We start from the raw sequence: 21,537 nt of genomic DNA, 5'->3' as shown, positions 1-21,537 counted from the left end.
TGCACCCAGTGAGCACACACGTCAATGTGATATATTGCTAAGTCTTAAATAGGTTTGAGAAAACAGGCACTCGAGGGTGTTTGTAGGTATTATGAAGTGCTTTGAAATGCAGAGGAACAATGTTTACCTCGGGGATTAATAAAGTATCATTTGAAACCCAAGTGCGATGCTGATAACTCGGTTTACGGTGTTAATGTATTTACAAGGAAACTGAATGCTGCTCATCTTTAACATGTCCCATGCTGAGATGACTGGGAATGGAGTTTTTTTTTTTCTTATGATTTAATGACAAAAGAAAAAGTTGGGAAGCACTTTAAAGTATGGTGCAGGTGAAGTCCTGAATTCACCCAGACAGAAGAGTTGAAAAGACGAGCATTAACGCAAGAAAAGAATCACAGTTTTTTTTCCCACCAACTTTATTATACAAATTCTTTGTAAGTCACTGTCGTATCCAAGGGGATCAATGCATTAAACAATAACAAAAGGGTCGTTTCGAAATTTATAGGCGTCAAAATTAATCCATGAATTGTTTTTTTTCCCCCAATACTGGACACTGTCCCTGTCCGCTTCAGATGGCCATTAAAGAATCCGCACTCTAAATGAATTCATAATGGCTAAAAACACACACCATATTCATTCATTTCCTTCTGAAAAGGAGCTTTTCAGCTTCACTCGGCTGTCTATTCGCTCTCCTCTGTGAAAAAAGTAAATAACCCCTGTGGCCATCTAGGAGGGTGTGACGATAAAAAGACAACAAAATGTTATGAGTTTGGCACTGTACAGATCATTAAATACTAACACAGAATTTTTCTGAATCTTCAAATTAATGCCGAAGAGATCACTTAAAATATTCTGATTGTACTAGCTATACAAAATACAATACTTGCACAAATTAGATTAACCATTTATAAAATTGTGATAATGAGCTTCGATGGATATGGCTTGTGAGATATTACAGACTTTGCTACAGACCTTTTGTGGCTCTATTAAAAAAGTCTAACACTACTGTATGTCACCTGTCCTATTTCCCTGAAAAAGACACTGCACTCAAAGCAATCAGGTTTCCATTAGACGCCTGTTTTGTCTCCAACCTGTGTAATAAACATTCATTCGATACATACATACATTATGGCATCATGGGTTCAGCGTGTACAACCCATTTTTAAGTTACTGGGGCAGGCTGCCGCAGAGGAGACAGCAGACTGCGTGTGATGTTAAAATCACTTCTGGCCGATCCCAAACTCATCTATCCCTCGCCGTCATCTACGCGTACGTTTAGAAGGCTGCAGATTATTCAATACCAGAGTGGAAACCTAAGTAATCACTTAAGATCAAGAAGTCATAAGGCCGATGTCTAGGCACAGTACATACAGCTGGAAAAATGGCCATAAAGGCATCAATGACCCTAAAATCCAGGCATCCTGTAAAAATGCCTCTCAATGAAATGGAGCTGGCATGCATCAAGATTTGGAATGTCTTAAAAACTCAAGTTTATGACCAGATGTATGAAAAACCAACTAGTCGCGAGAATGCTAGTTATCTAAAAACAATAAACACTTAAATCCCACCAAGTAAAAGAACATCACATCGTAAGATAATTGTTAATAATAACCATAACAGTTATAATAATTATTAATAATAACACTCCATCATATTCATAACAACTACATTTAGCACTGTGTGTAGGAAGATTGTCCAAATGTGTTTCTGTTTATCAGCATTTCATCTCTGTAGCTTTTCCACATGACTGAACACAAAGAAAAAGAAAAAAGAAAAGAAAGCCGGTGCAAGTTCGTTCTTTGATCGGCGTTATTACCGACGATTTCTGTTTAAAAAAAGCAAAAGAAAAAAGAAAATCCTCTCTCAGTATAATACCTTCCATTGATTGGTCACACGTTCAGCCGTGCTTGTACAGAATGTAAACCTTGAGGACACGATACAAAGTGTGCTTGTATCTGGTGCAAATATCAGGGGCTAGATTTGTGCAAAGTTTAGTCTCTGATTCTCGTTGAACTGTGCTTAAATTTCTCTTGTTTTTTTGTACACATTAATACTTAATACATCATGACAATATCAACACAAAATCAATAGAAAGAGATAGCATTTTATATGGACCACAGATATCACATACTACAGTATATAGGATAGCCCTTAGTATTGAAAAGCGTTGTTATTGATGAAGATTTTTTTTTTTCCGTTTCTGTTTTTTTTTTTCATACTGGCTGAAGTGCGTTATGATACAGCAAGGTCTTTGTCTTGAAGATGGGAAGGGCTTCCTAACCATCCGAGTCTCTTGTATGGCACACTGGAGCCGCTCAGGAGAGGACCTCAGGTCGCCCTCGCTCTTGACTCTGAGGGTTTCGGCTTGCTCTGAAGCCAATCCTTCTGTCTGTACAAAATGTTGCTGACTTTTTAATAACTTGTCACCTGGTGATAATAATTAAATGGTGATTGTCAGACCAGCTTCCTGTGTGGGATTTTCTTTGTATCTCCATAAATGGCTTGTAAGGACAGTTGTGTAAGTGCAACCTCTGCGTCATGGTCTATCGTTTGTGCTCTGTGGAGAAGCCTCTGCTCTTCGTTAGAGCGAGTTGCCTCTTTATTGGTAAACTGAACACATACGTCTGTTCTTTTATCTCTTGATTTTGTATGTGTATGTCAAGAATTTTTGGAACGCCGTGACTGATGGCTCTATAATATTTGGTAGCCCGTTGTTTTTATTTTTTTCAAACAGGTAGGTCCTGATCTATAGATGAAAACATTGAGAAAAACTCACCCATAATCTTATATCAGCTTACGCTCCCGTAGTGTAACAGTAATGAGATTGTGAGTTCCTCTGGAGGTTTAATCTAAGGTCACATGGAAAAGTAGGCAACCCATGGAATCAGATCAGTAATGTGGATACGTCCTCAGTTCCTGTCGGGTGGTGGCGTTGTGTCAGACTGCTGCGTGTCGCTCAGAAACAGAGCCCGTCTTGTCCTCTAGGTTATACAGGAAGCAAGAAAGAAAAAATCAGTTCTGTCTCACTAAGTCAGCACGAGGTCGGTGCAGAAGAGTTCAACAGGCGCACAGTTCATCATTCAGCCTCGTCCGGTCCACCGGGCTCCTCATCTGAGAGTCAGTTTAATAAATCTTCGTCGGTGAGGACCGAGCGGAGTGGCAGTCCAGGTAGTTGGCTCAGTTCTTTGAAATTCTGTGACAGGATATTCCACACAGGCCTCCGCTTCCTTTACCCTGTTTTTTCATTAATATCATCTGGTTTCCTATCTAATATGGCTCCTGAGTACTTTTTGAAAAAAATATATAAAAACTAAAGTATGAACGGCATTTCTGTCGGTTTTATTTCACCCTCCCAGTCAGTCCTTCTACAAGTAATGGCACCTCTGTATATGGCAATGCGGCAAATTCAGATACAAAATATGGCTGATGTAGGCTATCACATAACTGGAACAGATGTCCCCTACCTAATTTTTAGTTTTTATAAGTAAGTCATATTTAAGCTATTTAATTACAAGATAACACTAATTTGAATAGCCTAAACACATTATACTGTTACAATACTTTATACTTCTAGTTGTATTTCTTGTAGCTGAATGTCTAATAGTTAAATGCAGAAGGGTGATATATTCCTGTCCCTTTAATCTAAACTCTACATTAGGCACTGACCTCACACCGTCACCTCATTTTTACTCCCCGTCCTGATCCCCTGACTGCCTCCTCCCCCGCTCCCTGCTGACCCCCCACCGCCCCCTCCGGGAATGAAATGTAGCTGCTCAATTGTGTTCTGCCGTTTTGCTGCGAAAGCCATCCTCCGGGCGCTGTGGCCTCCTAGTGTTCCCGTTCCCATGACTACTCCGGTTCCGGGCCCCTCCCCAGCCCAGCCCATGCCCCCGCTCATGTGCCCCGTCATAGGCGTGGTCCTCTCCTGCTCCCGTCCGGACGTGGGATGAGAGTTCATCTTGATCATGTGGTGCCGGTCGAGGGAAGGCGTTGCACAGACGTTCTGCTGGGACTGGGCCTTCTGCTGGCGAGGCAGGGTGGGGACGATCCCGCTTCCCGTGTGGGCGTACGGATCTACAACACCCATCCCACCAACGCCCATCCTCTCCTCCAAATGGTCTGGGGACATGAGCAGCCGTTCCTGTCTCTCCTGTCTCTCCTGCCTGTCCTGCCTGTCCTGTCTGTCCTGGGTCTTCCTGGTGAGCGTCTGCGTGTTGGAGTTCTTATTGGAGGCAGCCATGGCTTTGTAGTACTGGTGTTGCTGGTTCTTGGAGAGCCGGGACAGAGTCCCGGTGTTTCCAGGGACATCACCCATGTTGAGCAGCTGGTCGGTGGACTTAACTTTTCTCGGAGGCTTGGAGAGAGTGTCGTAGTTGGGGTTGTGCTGGGGCTCTGGGGGATCCAAAGGGTAAGGATTGGGAGTGGGTGAAGCAGGCATGCCAGAAGGTGGCGGTGGGATCCAGGGCCGAGCCGCATGTCTGGGGAGGGTCCCTCGCCCGCTGAGGGTGTAGTCTCCACCCCAGTGGAGGTGGTGCTGAGACGACTGCAGGGCCGGCTGGGCTGTGTGAGGCCGGCGCTTGGTGGTGCAGTACCCAGATGAGTACTCGTCAAGACCTTTCTCTGCAAGCCAAACAAAAGTTCTCTGAATTGTTTATCACCACAGTAAATAGCATGAGCACATAATGATGCATCGTGCATTTCACAGCACCCGTGTCAAGAGTGTCGCTCTGCTTCAGCACTTACGAAACAGCTGCAGAAAAAGCAGCATAAGGGGAGCGCAGCTTAGACGGAACATGTCTCATTCCTGGAAAAGCGCGATACTCACCGAGCCGTTTGAGTGAGGAGTATCTGTTGAGCTCAGGCTTGGTGGCGCTCTCGTACGAGGGCGGCAGCTGGGCCAGGTTGTGCAGGGAGTGGTGGAAGGAAGGCTGCGATTTGGTGTTGTTGTGCTTACTGGAGAGCAGGGTGCCTCCAGCTGCCAGCTGAGCATTGTTCATCCGAGGTGTGCGTTCTGCAGAGACCAAAGGGAGAAGACGACGGTGTGTTAAATGAGATTTGCTCCTCTGGATATAGCGCGATGCACATAGCAGAGTGTGAATCTTCTAACATTCACTGAAAGCGACAGATTTGAACTTGCTTTCAGCACTAACACAAGCAACCAAAAATATGATAATCATTATTATTGTTGAAATGAATGAGTCTACTTTTGAGCTCCAAACGAAGCTGAATGAAGTAAATGAAGCATCCAAGTGATTACATGCAATTTACATGGGAGCCCGGCTTTCATCAGCTGCCTTACCGATAGTTGCAGTGTGCTTGGGACTGGAGCCTGATGAGTGGATGAAATTGTGTTGCAAATTGCCCACTGTAAGTGAAAAGAACATGAAGTAATCAGCTCACAAAATGGATGTCAGGCAGTTGAGCGGTGTCTTCAACTAAAAGGAATAAGGAAACTTTACGTGCGTATCTACCTAAATCAATTCATTTTCACATGATCACATAAGCACCCATCTCCACATTCTTGTGCAATTAACTACTTTAATATTGAAGTGGAGAATTAGAGACACAGAGGACCCCAAAAGAATCATTTATAAATGACCATGGCCCTCGCAGAGAAATTACCGAGGTTAAAGATTCATTTTTTAGCACATCACTACTGAAAATTCTTAATTTATTCTCTCTCATAAAGACATCTTGATGGAGGAACACAGAAAAAAAAAGCTGCATCCATTTACAGACGTGACGAGCACAAAGTGCCTCTGCATAAAGAGAGGATGCTGTTACAAAAGTGCACCTCTGATCGTGCTATTCACTAACGCGCTACGAGCCCTAGACTCTCACATCTGTTGTCTTTGCTGGGCAGCCCGGGGGCGTAGAGATTTTTCGGCGGTCTCCCCAGTGTCCCCTGGCCATCTCCTACAGCCAGAGCCACGCTGTTGTTTCTCTCATCCTGCTGGACTGGGCTCGACTGGTGCCGCAACATGTCCACCAGAGCTCTAAAGATGCCATAAAAAAAGCAATAAAGGAAACATGAGATAAAAATGGCAACAGGGTATAGGCACTGTGGAGCAGGGAAATTATTTTACTGTTATTGTTAAATAATTATTATCAGTACCATTGCATTGATAATATAATCTGCAGTATGATCATTGCTTTAGCAATGTAACAGATAGCTTTAAGATGGCCTTAAGATGTTTATGATGATGTTAACTTTGTATTCCAGGTGCAGTTATAACTATTTTATACATATTGCATATCTGTGCTTATTTGAGTTGATGTTCAGGTTCTTTAAAGGTCTTAAGCTTCACTGACGTGACTGTTCAGGTGATACATGCTGAGGGAAAACTAGAACATAGAAGGAATTGCAATACATGCTTACAAAACACTTATATCAGGTCATTTTATATTAAGGTTTTAGTAGAGGTTCTTGGTTAAAACATTTATTTAGTAGAGGACATACACATAGTCTCAGTGAGCCTCTGGTCTGGTAAAAGGTCAGAAGTGCGAGAGGTGACATAGAGGCTGAGTGAGGTCAACACACACACATTAGTTAGATTTATTTATAGGAAAGAGTTTAGTCATGTCTGGCTGTAACTGCAAAATTGTCTCGGTAAAAGAGGAACCGTTCCTTGTTGTCTCGGCAAGAAAGAGGAACAAGACAAGAACTGAAAGGTAGACAGGAAGTGCCAGCCATGAAGATAGAAGACGATGTTCTTTTTAAACTGTGTTAAAAGTCGTTGTGGTTTTGATTTGACGTATGTGTATATATCCTGTCTGTGACGCATGAAGGGGCGTCAGTAAATCAAGCCCTGACGGTATAAAATCTGTGTATGCTTTGAGGAAGTCGAAGATCAATTGCTGTCTGCGTACAGAGTTGTCTTCCCACACGTGTGTTCATTAAAATCATTGTTTGACCAAGAGCTTCTGGACCAAGGGTGGTTTGTACTCTCCTTCCTCAATTTTGAACCTTAACAGCACTAAATTCTTCCTCCCATGAATGCTGTTTTTGGATTGCAAATAAGCAACATATCAGCCATCTATGTGAGGATGAATGCTTAAATATACATAAATGTGAATGTTAATCTTGTGGTCGGACATTAGGGTTTACACCGGTTATAATCACCAGTTAACTGTGCGGTTAATTTAAGTACAATGATGAATAAATATGGAAAATGTGAAACCAAAATAACATGCAGGGCTTCCCTGAGGGGATCAACCAACACTTCGTTTTGGTCTACAACTGTCATCTTCCATGACTGATGCAACTAGTAAAAACACCAAAAGACCCATCTTTATTGCCAAGACGACGGCCCATATATGAGATAAGAAAGCCAAGAGGAAATCAAAACAGCCACGATTTCCGCAGCAGTCACTCGATGAAGATCAAATATGTTTCAGCTGATGACTAATAACATTTTTCTGGGCCCAGAATGATGAATGTAGGCCATTTATGGAGTCCTGAAAACCTAATTTCATTACAATATTCATACATCAAAATGAAGTACTGAATTCAGCAATGAGGTGTGATGAAATTAAAAAAAAAAAAAAAAAACGTGTAAGCCTCACCTGGGCATGTTCAGGTCCCTTTGGTTGGCTTCCTGTTGCACCTTGTTGAAGACCACCTTGATGCCTACTGCGACAGCCACCATAAACACAACCACGCCACCGATGACAAAGCCCGTGTTGTGGCTCTGCTGCTTCAGTGGATCAAAGTCTGGGTCACCTAAGTCATCTGGTGTAATCATGGGCTCCGTCTGTGGCTTGGCCCAGTCCGGAGAGTCGTAGTTTTTACAGTTGTCCTGGTCCAGTTGGCGACTTCGGTCTGGACAGCAGAAGCGGTAGTGGCAGGTTCCGCAGCAATAGATGAATGTGTCCTTGGAACAGTTGAAAGCGCTGTCAAAGTGTCCCATTACATCGTAATATCCTCTGCATCCATCCACCCATACATCCATTACAGGTGCCACCTGGGCTGCACCTAGAGGAGGTGCGAGGGCCTCTGCTGAAGTTACATTCTTGGGGAACATTACCTGGGGCAGGGGTCTCGGAGGAGTCTCTAGAACTTCCTCTGCGGTTTCTGGGAGCGTTTCTGGAGTTTTTGTCCTTCCTTGGAGAGCAGCTGGCCTGAGGTTGGCCTGGATGGCGAGGAGTATGAGCGAGGAGCTGGAACCAGTGTCGGGCTCCTCTGTGAACGGTCTCCCTGATCGGTCTAGGTGCTGAGGAGGTGGGGACGGAGAGGCCTCCACGACGGTAGCAAGAGGGGCAGTGAGGAGGGAGAGGAGGGAGACAGCGAGGACTCGGAGATTGGTGGTGGGCGGCATTTTTACATGACTAAGACATCTATTTTTTTTATTGAGTCAATGCAGTTGCAACGGTGTATCCGCTTCTGCAGTTTAACCCACTAAATTGGCATGTGATGCATTCAGCATGTACTGGGTACTGGAGTTTCATTCACTAATGCTGGCTGATGAAATCTGAAATTTTTTGTGTTGTTCGTATTTATAAGGTGTTATAATAATAGAAAAGGTCGGGAACAATAAAAATAAAAAAACTGTACAAACAGTATCAAAATGTTTTTGTAAGTTTCAATAATTGGTGATAATGGTATTAAAATGTTTTTAATTTCCTGTTAGAAGGGAGCTCTGAAAGTGTAATGACTTCATCTCTTGCCCTCTAAAAACCCCTCTCGATTCGAGAACACTCAAATGGATGCAGTTTTGTAAAAAGCACAGATTGAAAACAATCTTCATGCTTTTAGTCCTTAATGCCTCATCCTACATGCCCTACTGAACAAAAGAACAAACATCTCATTTACTACCAGGGGTGAAATTACGCTTTGCAACCACAAAGTTAGGAGCAAGTATTTTTAATAGAATATGGCATTCCTGTACATTCCTGCGCTGATGGCACTTAAAGAATAGACTATGGCCAGTTTTTTGTTAAATGTAAACAAGTTTATCTGTTCTCTTCATTCCTTTTACAGCCTGGCACTACGTACATTCAGAAATGGCACTTGTTTAACCTGTAAGCAAATCCTTTCTGGGGGGGAAAAAAAAGGAAAAAGATATTAAATCTATTTTGTTTTTATATATTCGGCACTTTTTGCCATAGTAAACAATTAAATGGAAATAAATGACTGCACCACTGATAAATACTGTCCATTAGTGTGGCCTAGTTTCTATAGAGTACCGCATTATCTCCACGTTAGCCTGTTCTCGGCACCCATCACATCTATAGATACACTGTGTACTTTATCTCAGTCTTTTCTATGGCTGGATTATTGTGCTCAGTACTCGCCTGGCACGGACCGTTACTGTGACTGGGCTGTGGGTGATAATGAGAATGGCTCTGGTTAAGTGCTAGAAGACCGCAAGCACTGAAAATTGGGAGTAATCATAAAGCAAAGAAACGACTCCCAGCCTGTAAAATACATTGCACAAATGAGGCAAATGTCATGATTTTAAGTGCTCTGCCTTCAGCTTGTAGGCACAAAATGTTGCCCGTGTCACTCAACTGTGTCGCTAATTAGATATGAAGTGAATGGCACATTGCTTCTCCGTGTGACATGTCTCTCTAAGTAAAATTATTCCTGATTTGTCTCCGATGTTGAAAGAATATCACTTTTGTGGAGAAATATGTAAATGTGTGAAGTTATTGTGTTGGAGGTGTTGGCAATAATAGACAGAGGCAGATCTGTCTCCCACAGAAATTATAATTATATGTAATTATCAAAATGTCCCTATCTGTAGCAGAGAATGTAGGCACAGATGGGGGAGACAGAATGCTGAAATCACCGAGGGCTCCACTTGTTTCAGTTACATGCTCCTCTAACCTTGTGAGGAGAGTTCAGTGGAGGAAAAATGAGAAACACGAAGCACAGCAGCTCTCCCACTGACTAATGTTCCAAAGGAGTTCTCCGGGTGATTTTTTCCCCCCCCTTCTTGTCGTTTCTAAGCGTTCTGCTTGATTTCCACAACTGTCTTCGGGTTTACGTACGGACAAATCTGGAAAATCGTTGGCCAAATGTCCACTGCAATACAAATGAGAGACATTAGATTAGAAAGCAGCTCTGCAACCTCTTCTCCACACTTACTGACCCTCTTTGTGAGTGTGTGTGATCATTTTGGGTACACACACGCACACCACAGTTATTTTTATTAAATGCGCTATGTGCATCGTGGAAAGCTGCAAGTGTGTGTGCGTGTGTTTTAGTGTGCCTGTTTGGTTGCAGGAGGAACACTCTCCTGAAAAGCCAGTGATAGAGAACGGGAGCAGAGGGATAAATGCTGGGTAGGGATTTAAATGAGCAAAGAGACTGTGGCGAGCGGGAAGAGCCAGAGGTATAGATGCAGAGACGACCATGAGTGGGAGGGCGGTGTGTGGGTGGCACAGAATCAAGTACATTTCTCCCAGCACTTACCAATACAACACATCACACAAACAGCACCACCAAACAGATCTGCAAACACAGTCCATGCCACACGCAAGAGGAGAAGAGAAGTGCTAATCAGAACTGCAAATCAACCGCTGTTGGAAGAGTAAGAGGGAAAGAATGTGAAACAGTAAAGAAACCCTTTACTGTGCGAGTGTGTACATGCATGCATGTGAGAGAATAAAGCTGGCATTCTGTAAACCCCCTCGTAGTCGGTCTCTGCCTCTCTCCTTTATTCCTCTTGCTCCCCTCCTTTTCCTCTTTCTGCCTTTCTCTCTTTCTCAGATTCTGTGCGTGGGTTGAGGCAGCTAACTCTCTCAGAATAGCACTGCAGCTCTGTCTGTGTGTGAGTGAAAGAGGCAGTGAAAGAGAAGGGAGGTAGAATCCAATCTACACCCATTAGCCAAACCAGATTTCAAAGTCACATCTGCACGTCTCCTTCTCAACACGATGACACCTGATGCCTCGCACCGTCATCCGCCAACGCTGCCCAACTCTCCCGTCACCGTAATGTCTGTGCTCTGCTCTCAATCATTCCACTTCATGAGGATTTTTTGACCAAATCCTTAAACCGCTCCTGCTAAACGTGCATATGCAGATGCCCAACATTGAAATTTTCACCCTGAATGTATTTAAACTACAGAAGACTGATCCATGGCAAAAAAACAAAAACAATCCCCCCCTGCTATTATTCATAAATCTGGTCCTCTAGATGTCTGTATAGTGTGGTGCTGAAGCAATGCAGCAGAGAGGGAGGGAGAGAGGAAGAACTGTACCAAAGGGGTGAAAGGCACACATTCACATGTGTGAGGAAGCAGCCCTGACTTGCATGGCCACAGGAGGGAGGACAACTCAATCACTTACAACTCCAAATTCCTAGATTTGTCAGTGTGTCAAAGCAAACGAACCTTGGGGCCTCTTTCACTGCAGGAGCTGTGCAAACGGCTGGGCATGCAATCATTTCAACAGGTGTTTGTTGAAAAAAATCAAACAAAATGGCCCCTTTTTTTCCTCTAGACGTGCTGTTGCAAAACGCACTGTGGTGTGAATCCTTTAGGGGGAGGGGGGAGAAATCGCGCAAACAAGTCGTGTGTTGCGTGTGCGCAAAAAGACGTCTAATTGCAGCGAAAGCCGCGCGGAGCAGCGGCTGCTTTTGGTCTCACCGGCGAATATATGCTGCGCATTTACTTTGCATCAGACGAACGGATGTGGACAGACTCCTCAGACTACACTACATCCTTCATTGTGTTAATAAGTTGCAACTTGCAACAAACAAGCATGCGGGTTATGGACATGACTTGCATCTATCAGTAGGCTAAGAGTGCGTGGGTGTATCCGTGCCGGTGTGTGTGTAGTCCGGCTGGATGAGTCGGTGTGTGCGTGTGATATCAGTGTTCTTAATACCAATATGGTTATAATGTCGCAGTTTGCTGCCACTTGTCGATTAAAGTGATTAAGAGGTGGGGGAAAAGAGGTGTTCGCGGAATAAAGCCCGCAGATGTTTTGTGTGGCGCAGATTTCATTCAAATGTTTTTGTTTGACAGCCTCCAGGTCAGCGGATGCGTCTAAACTGATGCCAAACTCAATTTTCATGCACGCACAAACACACAGAGCACTTATCAATCAGCTTTGATTGCAATTCCGTAATTGGCGTTGTATTAATAAAAGGTGCATAATGTCGTGCCTTACCTGTGCGCTGCTCTGGGGGGTTTGATGCTGAAGAGGAGCGCTGGAAGAGCCTGCGCACTGTATCTCAGCGGTTTCTCAGATGGCAGCCTGTTATTGTAGCAGAAGATGGTGAACTGTTGCTGGATGCGCCACTTATTTTAATTGCCCGTGTGTTTTAGAAGTGCAGCAAATCTCGATCGCGCTTGTTGTGTCTCCATCAGGCTATTGATAATCCATCATGACGGCGGAAAGACGAGGGGGGGGGGGGGGGGGGGCGCGAGCGGGAGAGGAGGGGAGAGAGAGTCGGTGAACAACGAGATGTTCTGAGATTTTCTGATACATGTGACAAAGCACTTCATCTACACACTACGTCGGAAATTTCCGCCTGGTGTGCGGCACAAGTTAGCCTGCAGAGTAACTATCCCGGACAGCACGCAAAGTAGCCGGATTCGCATGTCAGGTGCGCAAAAATGTGAAGCTTTTCACCAACAAAATATCCGCCAGGCTCACTTTCTCCATCTAGAAACTGACTAAGACTGGTTCAGTTAATCGTCTCCACGCGATAGCCTATAGGTTACACCGCCTAAACTGCGACTGGCCTCACGGAGGTCCACCAGTGGGGGGGGGACGCTGTGATTGGCCGGTCAGACAGGCGCTGATGAGACTCCGCGCTCCGCTCGGCGCTGATGGTCAATAGGCCCATTCAACTGGTGGCGTTCATCTTTACTCTCCTCCATTTAATTTCCATCTTTAGTTGCGCGCCCCTGAAGGCCTGCATACGTTTTACTGGCTCTGATAAAAATAATAAATAAACATAAACGGGGAAAAAAATGTCGACCAGGGATTTGACTGATGTTCTTCCCGAAGAAGTAAAAAAAAATATAACGAATGAAAAAAAGAATGTATAAAAGCCTCTCCGAAAAAACGGAAGAAAACTTGCAAAATTTAAAGCAGCCGGTAAAGTGAGGGGAAGATCCAAAGTGTGTTTGTGTACGTGTGTGTGAGAGAGAAAGAGAGAGAGAGAGAAGAGAGACACAGACATGGTTGCCACAGCAACTGTGTCATTATGTTGGTGGCAATTATGAAAGCGATGAAAACGGGGAAGGGGAGAGGATTGGCGCAAAAGCCTTAACACTGAAGCGTGAACGAAACTGTCAATTAGACTCAAACCTACACTGACAAGTCTTGATTTCTGTGAGTGTAGGACGAGCCGGGCAGGTGGAAATCCAGAGAAGAAAAAGAGGATAGTTGGATGAGAGGTAACGGTAGGTTTGCAAGTGTTTGCGCCGTCTTACAAACCTCGCGATCCTCTGAGATCACCACCACGCATGAATGAAACCGGGTTTAGGGTTGATCCCCCGACGATTATCCTCCAAATAAATGAAATCACTGACTGCACATCAGGCCTACAGGATGAGTCACGCACTTATGTGACAGAAACACCAGCATGCATTCATATTACATCTGACCCAGACTACATATGGTGGTTGCTGGAGTACTTTTCTATGCTGTGGTGTGCTGGGGGAGCAGCACAGCAAAGGAGGACTCATCCAGGCTGGAGAAACTGATCAGGAAGGCTGGCTCTGTGGTCGGCATGAAGCTGGACACTCTGGTGACAGTGGCAGAGAAAAGGACATTAAAGAAACTGCTGGACATTATGGACAATGCCAGGCATCCTCTGCACACGGCCATAAACAATCAGAAGAGTCTGTTCAGTGACAGGTTGCTTCTCCCCAAGACAAGAACTAACAGACTTAAAAACTCCTTTGTCCCACACGCCATCAGACTGTTTAACTCCTCTCTGGAGGGGAGAGGGAGGGGAAACAGGAGGACAAAGGAGGGGGGAACAACTAAGCTGTAGTGCCTCTTCACCTCACTGTGCAATACCTTTTGTGCAATACTTTTGTTAATAGTCAATGGTTCAATAGACCTCAATACTTGAAATGTGCAATTCACTTGTATTTTTATTTTTTATTCCTATTTATTCTATTTATCCCCTTTGTATATTTTATTTATATTTGTCTCTGTATTTATATATGTGTGTGTGTGTGTGTATATATATATATATAACAATTCTGTAACTGTAACTTCGGTCGTTGCTGTGCTTTTTTTTGGAAGTCGAATTTCCCAGAGGAACCCACCCGAGGGATTAATAAAGTTCTATCTTATATCTCACACACGTCAAAATCTTCAGTGAAACTGTGTTTATGATTAATAGCACGGTGTGGGTTTTCACTGCATGGATGTTTATACCAGGTGTTGAAGGAGGTAAGCACTTCCAAAACGGGTCTTGAGGAAGGTGTAAAGGGTTACACGGAGCCCCAGGTGTCTAAGAAGGGTCTGATAATTACCTGCATGGCAGGCTGCTATTTCTACACAGGTGGGTGGGCTGCTGCATGTTGGCAGCAGAGGCCAGTGGAGCCCTTCATTAGATGGCCCAAAGACGCTCTATCGGGTGCACTTCAACTCACTGGTTTGCTGGGGTGGATGCAATTACTCGTTTTTCCTCATAATGGTTATTCCATCACTGCAGAACAGGAGACCACTAAACAAAATGTGCTAATACGCGTCACTAGAAAAGCCTCATTTGCATTTGTTCTTAGCATTAATTTCAACATCGCTTGACAGAAGAGGACCAAAGAAAAAACACAAACAGGAGTTGATTTTCCATTTCACTTCTGGTATTTCAACATTTTATTAATTTAAATAATTTAAAATGGACACAAGATATCCAGCCAGACAGTGTGCACAGTAACAGGAGTTTCAGAGGCACCTTTTCCATCCAAATTAAAACAGCGCTTCAGTGTGTTTCCTTGGGAAATGTAGGCCCCGCATGCATTTAAGAACGGAAAGAAAATTTGCCCGAGAAACCCTGCAGTTGCCACGGATGGAGGGGCAAGTTGGTTCAAACTAGGCACTTGTCATCTCTGGTACTCCACGCGGCTGGTCGGCGTGCGGTGCATCTGAGAGGACATGCTGCTTTTGTTAGGAGGCAGGGGTAGTTGAAGCGAGTCACACCACAGTATGCCTAAATACAGAGAACAGTTGAGGTGGCATGCGCATGCCATCTACCCTGTTCCCTTACAGCCACTGAGCTACATCTTCACACACAACCACAAGACAGCTGAATATGGACGTGTCGATTAAAAACAGCTTTTGAAAATACTGGTCAGTGAAACAGTTTTAAAAAGTCAGAAAAACAAAACAAAAAACAGCAGACTTCCTTTACTTGAAACAATCCATACCTTTACACCTTTACCTAAATTGGATCACAAAACGAAGAATACAATTTGGACGTTGCATAATTTTAGCGCCTTCTTCCATCATTTCCTTTGAGCTGAATTTAAAAACCTGACTTTAAGGTAGCATCGTGGTTCAGACTCGACAATGAGTCAGGCTGTGCAGTACACAGTACCATCACAGTTGCTTTTACCAAGAAATGCTTTAAAAAAAAAAAAATGGCTGCTATTAAGTCTGAGACGACAGGAGCTATATCTCATTAATGGACAGACATCAGAGGCCGTGGTTTGCACAGTGAATCGCATTAAGTATCATTCATTCACAGTAGGCCAAAGGAAAATCACAACTGATGGCATGATGTTTTTTTTTGTTTGTTTTTTTAGACTGAAAGTGTATTCTTTCATTTCAGAAAAGCAACAATTTGTCACCGTCTTCAGGTATGGGAAGAATTAAACCCGTGACACCAACTGGACAAGACAGAGTGATGGAAAGACAAAGAATAAGGTATAAGTACAAAGTGAGAAGTCTGGATTTTCAGGGTATAAAGAGTCAAAGGGAACAAAAACATCATCAGTATACTTCAATATTTAAATTTACTCTCCCACATTCACACAAACACACGCGCGCACACACACACACCCACTGAGAATTTCTATGGAGGTATTAAAGTCGCCTCAACGCACGCTTTTTATCTGCTTTCTTCTTCCCTGCTACATTATTAGTGCTACTACTACTGTTGCTATTGCTGGTGGTGGTGCTGGCTCCATTGGCTCCATTACCCAAAGCTGCTGGCACAGACGCCGCACTGGGTCCCGCTCTCTTCATCGGGTCACCTGCATGCTTCTTTGGCTGGGGGCCGTCATTAGGATCCTGAGGTGCCCCAGAAGTGCCGCCCATGGCGTGGATCTCTGTGAGCAGGCGGGCCCGGGACTCGTACTCAGCATAGTCCTCTAACAGCAAGCGGCCGGCCTCTTCGTTCAGAGCCGATTCTGGGTTCGGATGGATTAGAAGACACTTGATTGTCTGTAGGAAAGTGAAGGAAAGAGATGTGAAATTAGTGGCCTCAACACAAGCGATACTGAAACAAACACACAGATCATCCTTCTTACCAGTAAGACATGTTTGAGGCCGAGTTCTGCCTTCCAGTCCCTCTTCAGCACGTTGACACAGATCTCTCCCTTATGACCCACGTTGGGGTGAAAAATCTTGGTCAGGAAATACCCTTTGGGTGGAACCGCAGGGAAGTCCTTCCCGAGGACCAGACGCATTCGGAAAATGCCACCAGCAAATGGAGTTCCCTCTGTTGAAGTATAAAGAATTCATCACATGAACATTATGTCCTGACTCTGCCAAACTTCATCCAGAAAAAGAGGGTCACAGAGCTGCAACCGAGTCCTCTGACAACACATTCAGCGCATACAAGTCAGTCAGTCACAGAGCACATTAACTATCATTTCAAATCTGTCACATAACAGCAAATATTTCAAAGCCGAAGAAATACCACCTGACACTTTTCCTTGACACCTAGTCTTGGTTTTAAAAAAAATAAAAGGTTCCAGAATGAAAACTGTGCCAGCATCGAAGATTTAATCTTACCATCTGTTAGACAGGTTTCTTAAAGCGAGGAGACTTTTTAGGGAACAGGAGATTTGTGTACAAAAATAATCTAATATTATCCTGTCATCAGTGGTAACAAAGTGAAATAAACACAATATTCTTTCGCGAGAGAAGAGTAAGGAAGTTTACGAGGCCATTTCAAATCCTTGTCACTTGCTCTTAAGTCAATTTCCTGCATTTAACTTCTATCAGTTTCCAATGAAATAATCTGATATTTGATCTGATATTTCTTGTTTGACCATCATCACCATCTGTCTGTGTACGCTTCAGCTTTTAACCAGGTATGCCAAGTAGCAACAACAAAAATTTGACATTATGAAACACACTGTACTGCTGCTTTAACATAATGAATTACCTGATCTGAAATCAGATATAAATGTCAGTGCCCAATAAATGAAACTGATGCCGCGACGGAGCTCTGTGGAGGAGTAGAAAATGTGGACAAGTGTCTGGCTCTTCAAGACCTACTTAAAAATAACGTCTGAAGCAATGAGTGCATAGTGGCAAGATATCATGATAGTTTAAAGTGACTTATGTGTCTCATGATATTAACAACACCCACAAAACCCATAATTTAAGTGATTACACAACAGCATAAATTTTGAAAGCTCCACGAAGGGGGGAATAGAAATGTAAAACAGGCCTTGAGGATTTATTATTCTACAAATTAACAGCACAAAGACTAAATTATGTACAGATAGTAAAAGATTCCATCAAAGCTGATGGCTTCCATTTAAGCTTCAATAATACCTAAAAATCATGGAGCAGACGGCTGACTCAGCTCAGTCATCACCAGTCATGTTATTACCTTGAGCTGATAATACAAAGTTGGCTATCAATAAGAAACTCTCAGCCTTTAAATATTATTGTTTGAAGCTGTTTTTCTGGATGTGAAGTGGTGAAGTAACTAACACACTGTAAATGCACAGTTTGCTGCGAACATGACGCAGAACTCGGGGTTTTTCCTGGACACTGGTGACCCTTTGATTAATGACTATAACACACTGGCACAACTGACTGGCACACAGTGAAGGCGGCGAGTGTCTGTCACCTTACTTAACAGAAATCTGAATTTATTTCTGGACATTTTCAAAAACAAGAATGCATGTAATGTTGAAGGAAATAAAATACAGCCTAAAAAGAAAATGGGCTAAAATATTTTTGTTAGAAACCTAGAAATGTTTGCATGCAGGAAAAACCCTGAGAGATAATATATTTAAGAATACACAAAAAACCCTTGAAAATACAAGCTGCAAGGTGACTAAACTAGGATATTTTATCGCTGGTTTTGAAAATAAATTTCCACATTAGTTATTCAAGGACAGAAGTAATACAATTAGTATGGATTTCATTAAGTTTATTTTACTCATCAGTCTCTGACAATTTGTCTATTTAATGAAATACGAAATGCTCTGTACTGATCTTCTATGATAAAATATTTTGAGTCAGGACAAACTCAACAAATCTGGTTCAAACTAGAGATCTTAAAGAAACTTTTGCAAATCTAAAGCCCTAAATTATGAAAAGACCATACTGCAAATACTCACTTGGTGAGTTTACTCCCAAGAGTTGTGTCGGTCCTGCTCTAAGTGTGAAGTGATGACACTATATCATAATCCTTACCTGGTCCCTCTATTGCTGTGTGAAGCTCTGTTATGTCTTCTTCGCTGGGATAAATCTTAATGCCCTCGGGTGGATCTGCTGCTAAAGCTGAAACTTCTTTGTAGACCAAGCGAAGAACATGAGGGGGCAAATTCTCCACATTGGAGTTCTGGAGAGACATAACAATAGTTTAGCCACAGCACTAACAGGAATGACCAAGCTGTACTCTTACTAAGAATGAGGAAAAATGAAGGCTGTAACTTCACCTCGGGTACTGTTAAGATAAAGTTTTACATTTAAAGCATGTAAGCCAAAGCAGCTGAAAAAGAGAAGAGAAAGAAAAAAAAAAAAAAAAGAAAAAAAATCAACAAATATAGGATCACCAGATTCAGAAAAAAAGAAAAGAATATCTTTGTGTAGGACACTGGGACATGTTACTAATGCTGAGAACTAGACTTAAACAAATTATGCAGTTTTGACATCAAGAAGTCCAGAAAAAAAATGAAGCACATTTCATTACATCCCCCCCCTCCCCATTTGTTATGTGATAGTTTGTACAATGTAAATTTATTTTCCTTTTCTATAGCAACAACTGTCCCATATTATTCAGTGTTATTTCAGCTGACTTTGGGACTTTAAAAAAAAGCCCACTAGTTTATATTTTTCACATGTTTTGACTTTTTATTTCTAAGCATTCATTTAATTTCCAGAATGGGTTCGCTCATTTTAGTTCATTTTTAATCTTTGAAAATATTTAGTTTCAGCATTAGGCAGTTTATGTTGACAACCAAAGTGGCTAAACCTAAGGCTATTTCCTCTACATTCTGATTTTCACTTTTTTTTTTGTATTTCAGTCTACTCAAATATTTATTTCACACTTCGTTTTTGGCTTGCTGCAAAAACCTTTGTCTCTGTAGATGTACACATTTTACAACCACGTGTTTACTTTCCTAAACTTTGACTAACAAATAAATATGACACTGCCTCAACATGTTGGTCTGTTAGCACACTGGACACCTTTTCTTTAATATACAGCGAGTGTGAGTGAAGTAAATTTAACATATTATCAAAATGTTTATTATGTAGGTAGGTATCGACTCATTACACACTAAAACATATTTTTTTGTATGGCTTTGATGATTTCGTTCCACACATTTTAATAATGTGTCGATCGGCCATATGGCAGAAGAAAAAAAAAATCTATCATCGGCACCACCTGAGACCATCTACATTTTCCGCTGCGGATCTGCTGTCATTTTACACAAGCTTTTCTCTGTAATCTGCGCTTGCCAGTCATTATCTTCCTAATTTTAACACGTATTTACGTAATGAACATGAGCTGGAGCTCCTCTGGGGGAGCTACGGTTTCATCATCGAGCCAGCGGTCCCCGCACCACGTTAAGCATCCTCAGAGAAGTCAGATGAGTTATAACTTGATCAACTTGAAGTATGCTTTAAAGGCACAGCAGTAGATAATTAATACCAGTTAAACAGTCGACGGGCAATGTTAACTTTATGTTACCGTTAGCATACCTAGCCTAGCAAATGCCTCGATTAGATTTCGTGTTAAAGAAGCTTTTGGTTTAGTGGTAATAGTTTCTATTGTGTATAAAGGTACTTATTAATTACACCAATATACATCTGAAGACTTTAATAAACGCATTAACTTTCAACAAATAGACACAACCGCCCATAAAAATCGAAAGAAAAAAAATCGACAGCTAAAATCGGTTAGAGCTAGCAGTGTCTCCCATTAGCTGTTAGCTAAGAGGTTGATCTTACCATCTTCAAAAAGGAGCTCTGCTTGGGTGGTGGGTGTCTGGCTGGTGTCAGATATAAAGAACCGTTTCTAATAGAGCTTAGAGGAGTGAAAAACTATATTCGATGAAAACTTAGCCGACTGGCTGATGATCGCCGTTCTTCTTTTCTTCTCTACGTTGACACAGGAACAAAAATACGATCCTCAATTGAACCTTAAAGCACAGACCAATGACCGGCACAGTGGTGTGAAACGTCAGAAGAGACAGACCAATCGAAATGCATCGATAGAGCTGCGTCACATCAAAAAGCCCTATCAGCCACATAGAGTGAAAAGTACATCTGATACACGCCAGCGATAGGTCCATTTGAAAAACTCACAAATCTAATCGATACTGAAAGATCAGCACCAGCTACATTGAACACCAAAATTAAGAAACGCCTACTGTTTAAACCAGCCAGCCTAATTTATTCAATAGATAAATACTTAACTTGATAAGCGGGGTCACTTTTGTTACGTTGTATGATAGATTTATTTTAATGTTGGTTAATTAAGTTCACTCTAATTGGCAATAACAATAACTGGATTAAATTACACTCATTTTTTTTCGTATTCGTGTAGTACAGAAACGTGCCTGAGCAACACACCACCAAAAATAACAACACAACATTTATTCATCAGACCCTCTTTTAGGTGACCTACGCCTTGTTAGTACTGCTCTGGAGCCGTTTTTGGTTTCAGAACTATTTTAATTCTTTATGACATTCAACAAGGTGCTGGAAACATTCCTCAGAAATTTTGGTTCAGATTGACACGATAGCATCACACAGTAGAAACAGATTTGTTGGCTGCACATCCATGATGTGAATATGCCTTTCCACCACAGCCCAAAGGTGCTCTATTAGACTGAGGTAAACTGGAGGTAAACTGGCTGTGGAGGACATTTGAGGACAGTAAACTAATTTTCTTGTTCAAGACACCAGTTTGAGATGATTTGAGGTTTGTGACATGGTGTATTATCCTGTTGGAAGCAGCCATCAAAAAATATGCACACCGTGGTCATGAGGGGATGGACATAATCACAGGTAGGCTCAGTTGTTACCCAAAATTGGCCAAGAAAATATCCTCACACTATTACAACACCAGCAGTAGCCCTAACCACTGGGACAAGGCAGGATGGATGTGTACTTTCATGTTTAATGTTATAGCAGAAATCAAGACT

At 42.5% G+C, this 21,537-nt stretch overlaps 2 protein-coding genes across 2 annotated transcripts; both read right to left on the bottom strand.

The window, feature by feature from the left end:
- Positions 1–414: 414 nt before the first annotated feature.
- Positions 415–12,680, bottom strand: shisa7a (shisa family member 7a). Its single transcript, XM_085423132.1, has 6 exons — positions 12,119–12,680; positions 7,567–10,027; positions 5,842–5,996; positions 5,300–5,365; positions 4,826–5,011; positions 415–4,620 (listed from the first exon to the last, which is right to left on the bottom strand). The coding sequence occupies exons 2-6, from the start codon at positions 8,316–8,318 to the stop codon at positions 3,668–3,670; spliced, it is 2,112 nt and encodes a 703-aa protein (XP_085279258.1). The 5' UTR covers positions 8,319–10,027; positions 12,119–12,680; the 3' UTR covers positions 415–3,667.
- A 2,076-nt stretch (positions 12,681–14,756) lies between these two features.
- On the bottom strand, positions 14,757–20,533 carry ube2s (ubiquitin-conjugating enzyme E2S). The gene is made up of 4 exons (XM_085423131.1): positions 20,339–20,533; positions 18,578–18,725; positions 16,447–16,637; positions 14,757–16,360 (listed from the first exon to the last, which is right to left on the bottom strand). The coding sequence occupies exons 1-4, from the start codon at positions 20,339–20,341 to the stop codon at positions 16,001–16,003; spliced, it is 702 nt and encodes a 233-aa protein (XP_085279257.1). The 5' UTR covers positions 20,342–20,533; the 3' UTR covers positions 14,757–16,000.
- Positions 20,534–21,537: the final 1,004 nt, after the last annotated feature.

The sequence above is a fragment of the Rhamphochromis longiceps genome, linkage group LG11 (assembly GCF_057381845.1).
Source record: "Rhamphochromis longiceps isolate RC_006_pf linkage group LG11, R_longiceps_female_GT1.1, whole genome shotgun sequence".
NCBI classification, from domain to species: domain Eukaryota; kingdom Metazoa; phylum Chordata; class Actinopteri; order Cichliformes; family Cichlidae; genus Rhamphochromis; species Rhamphochromis longiceps.
This window is presented reverse-complemented; position numbering and strand designations above follow the sequence as displayed.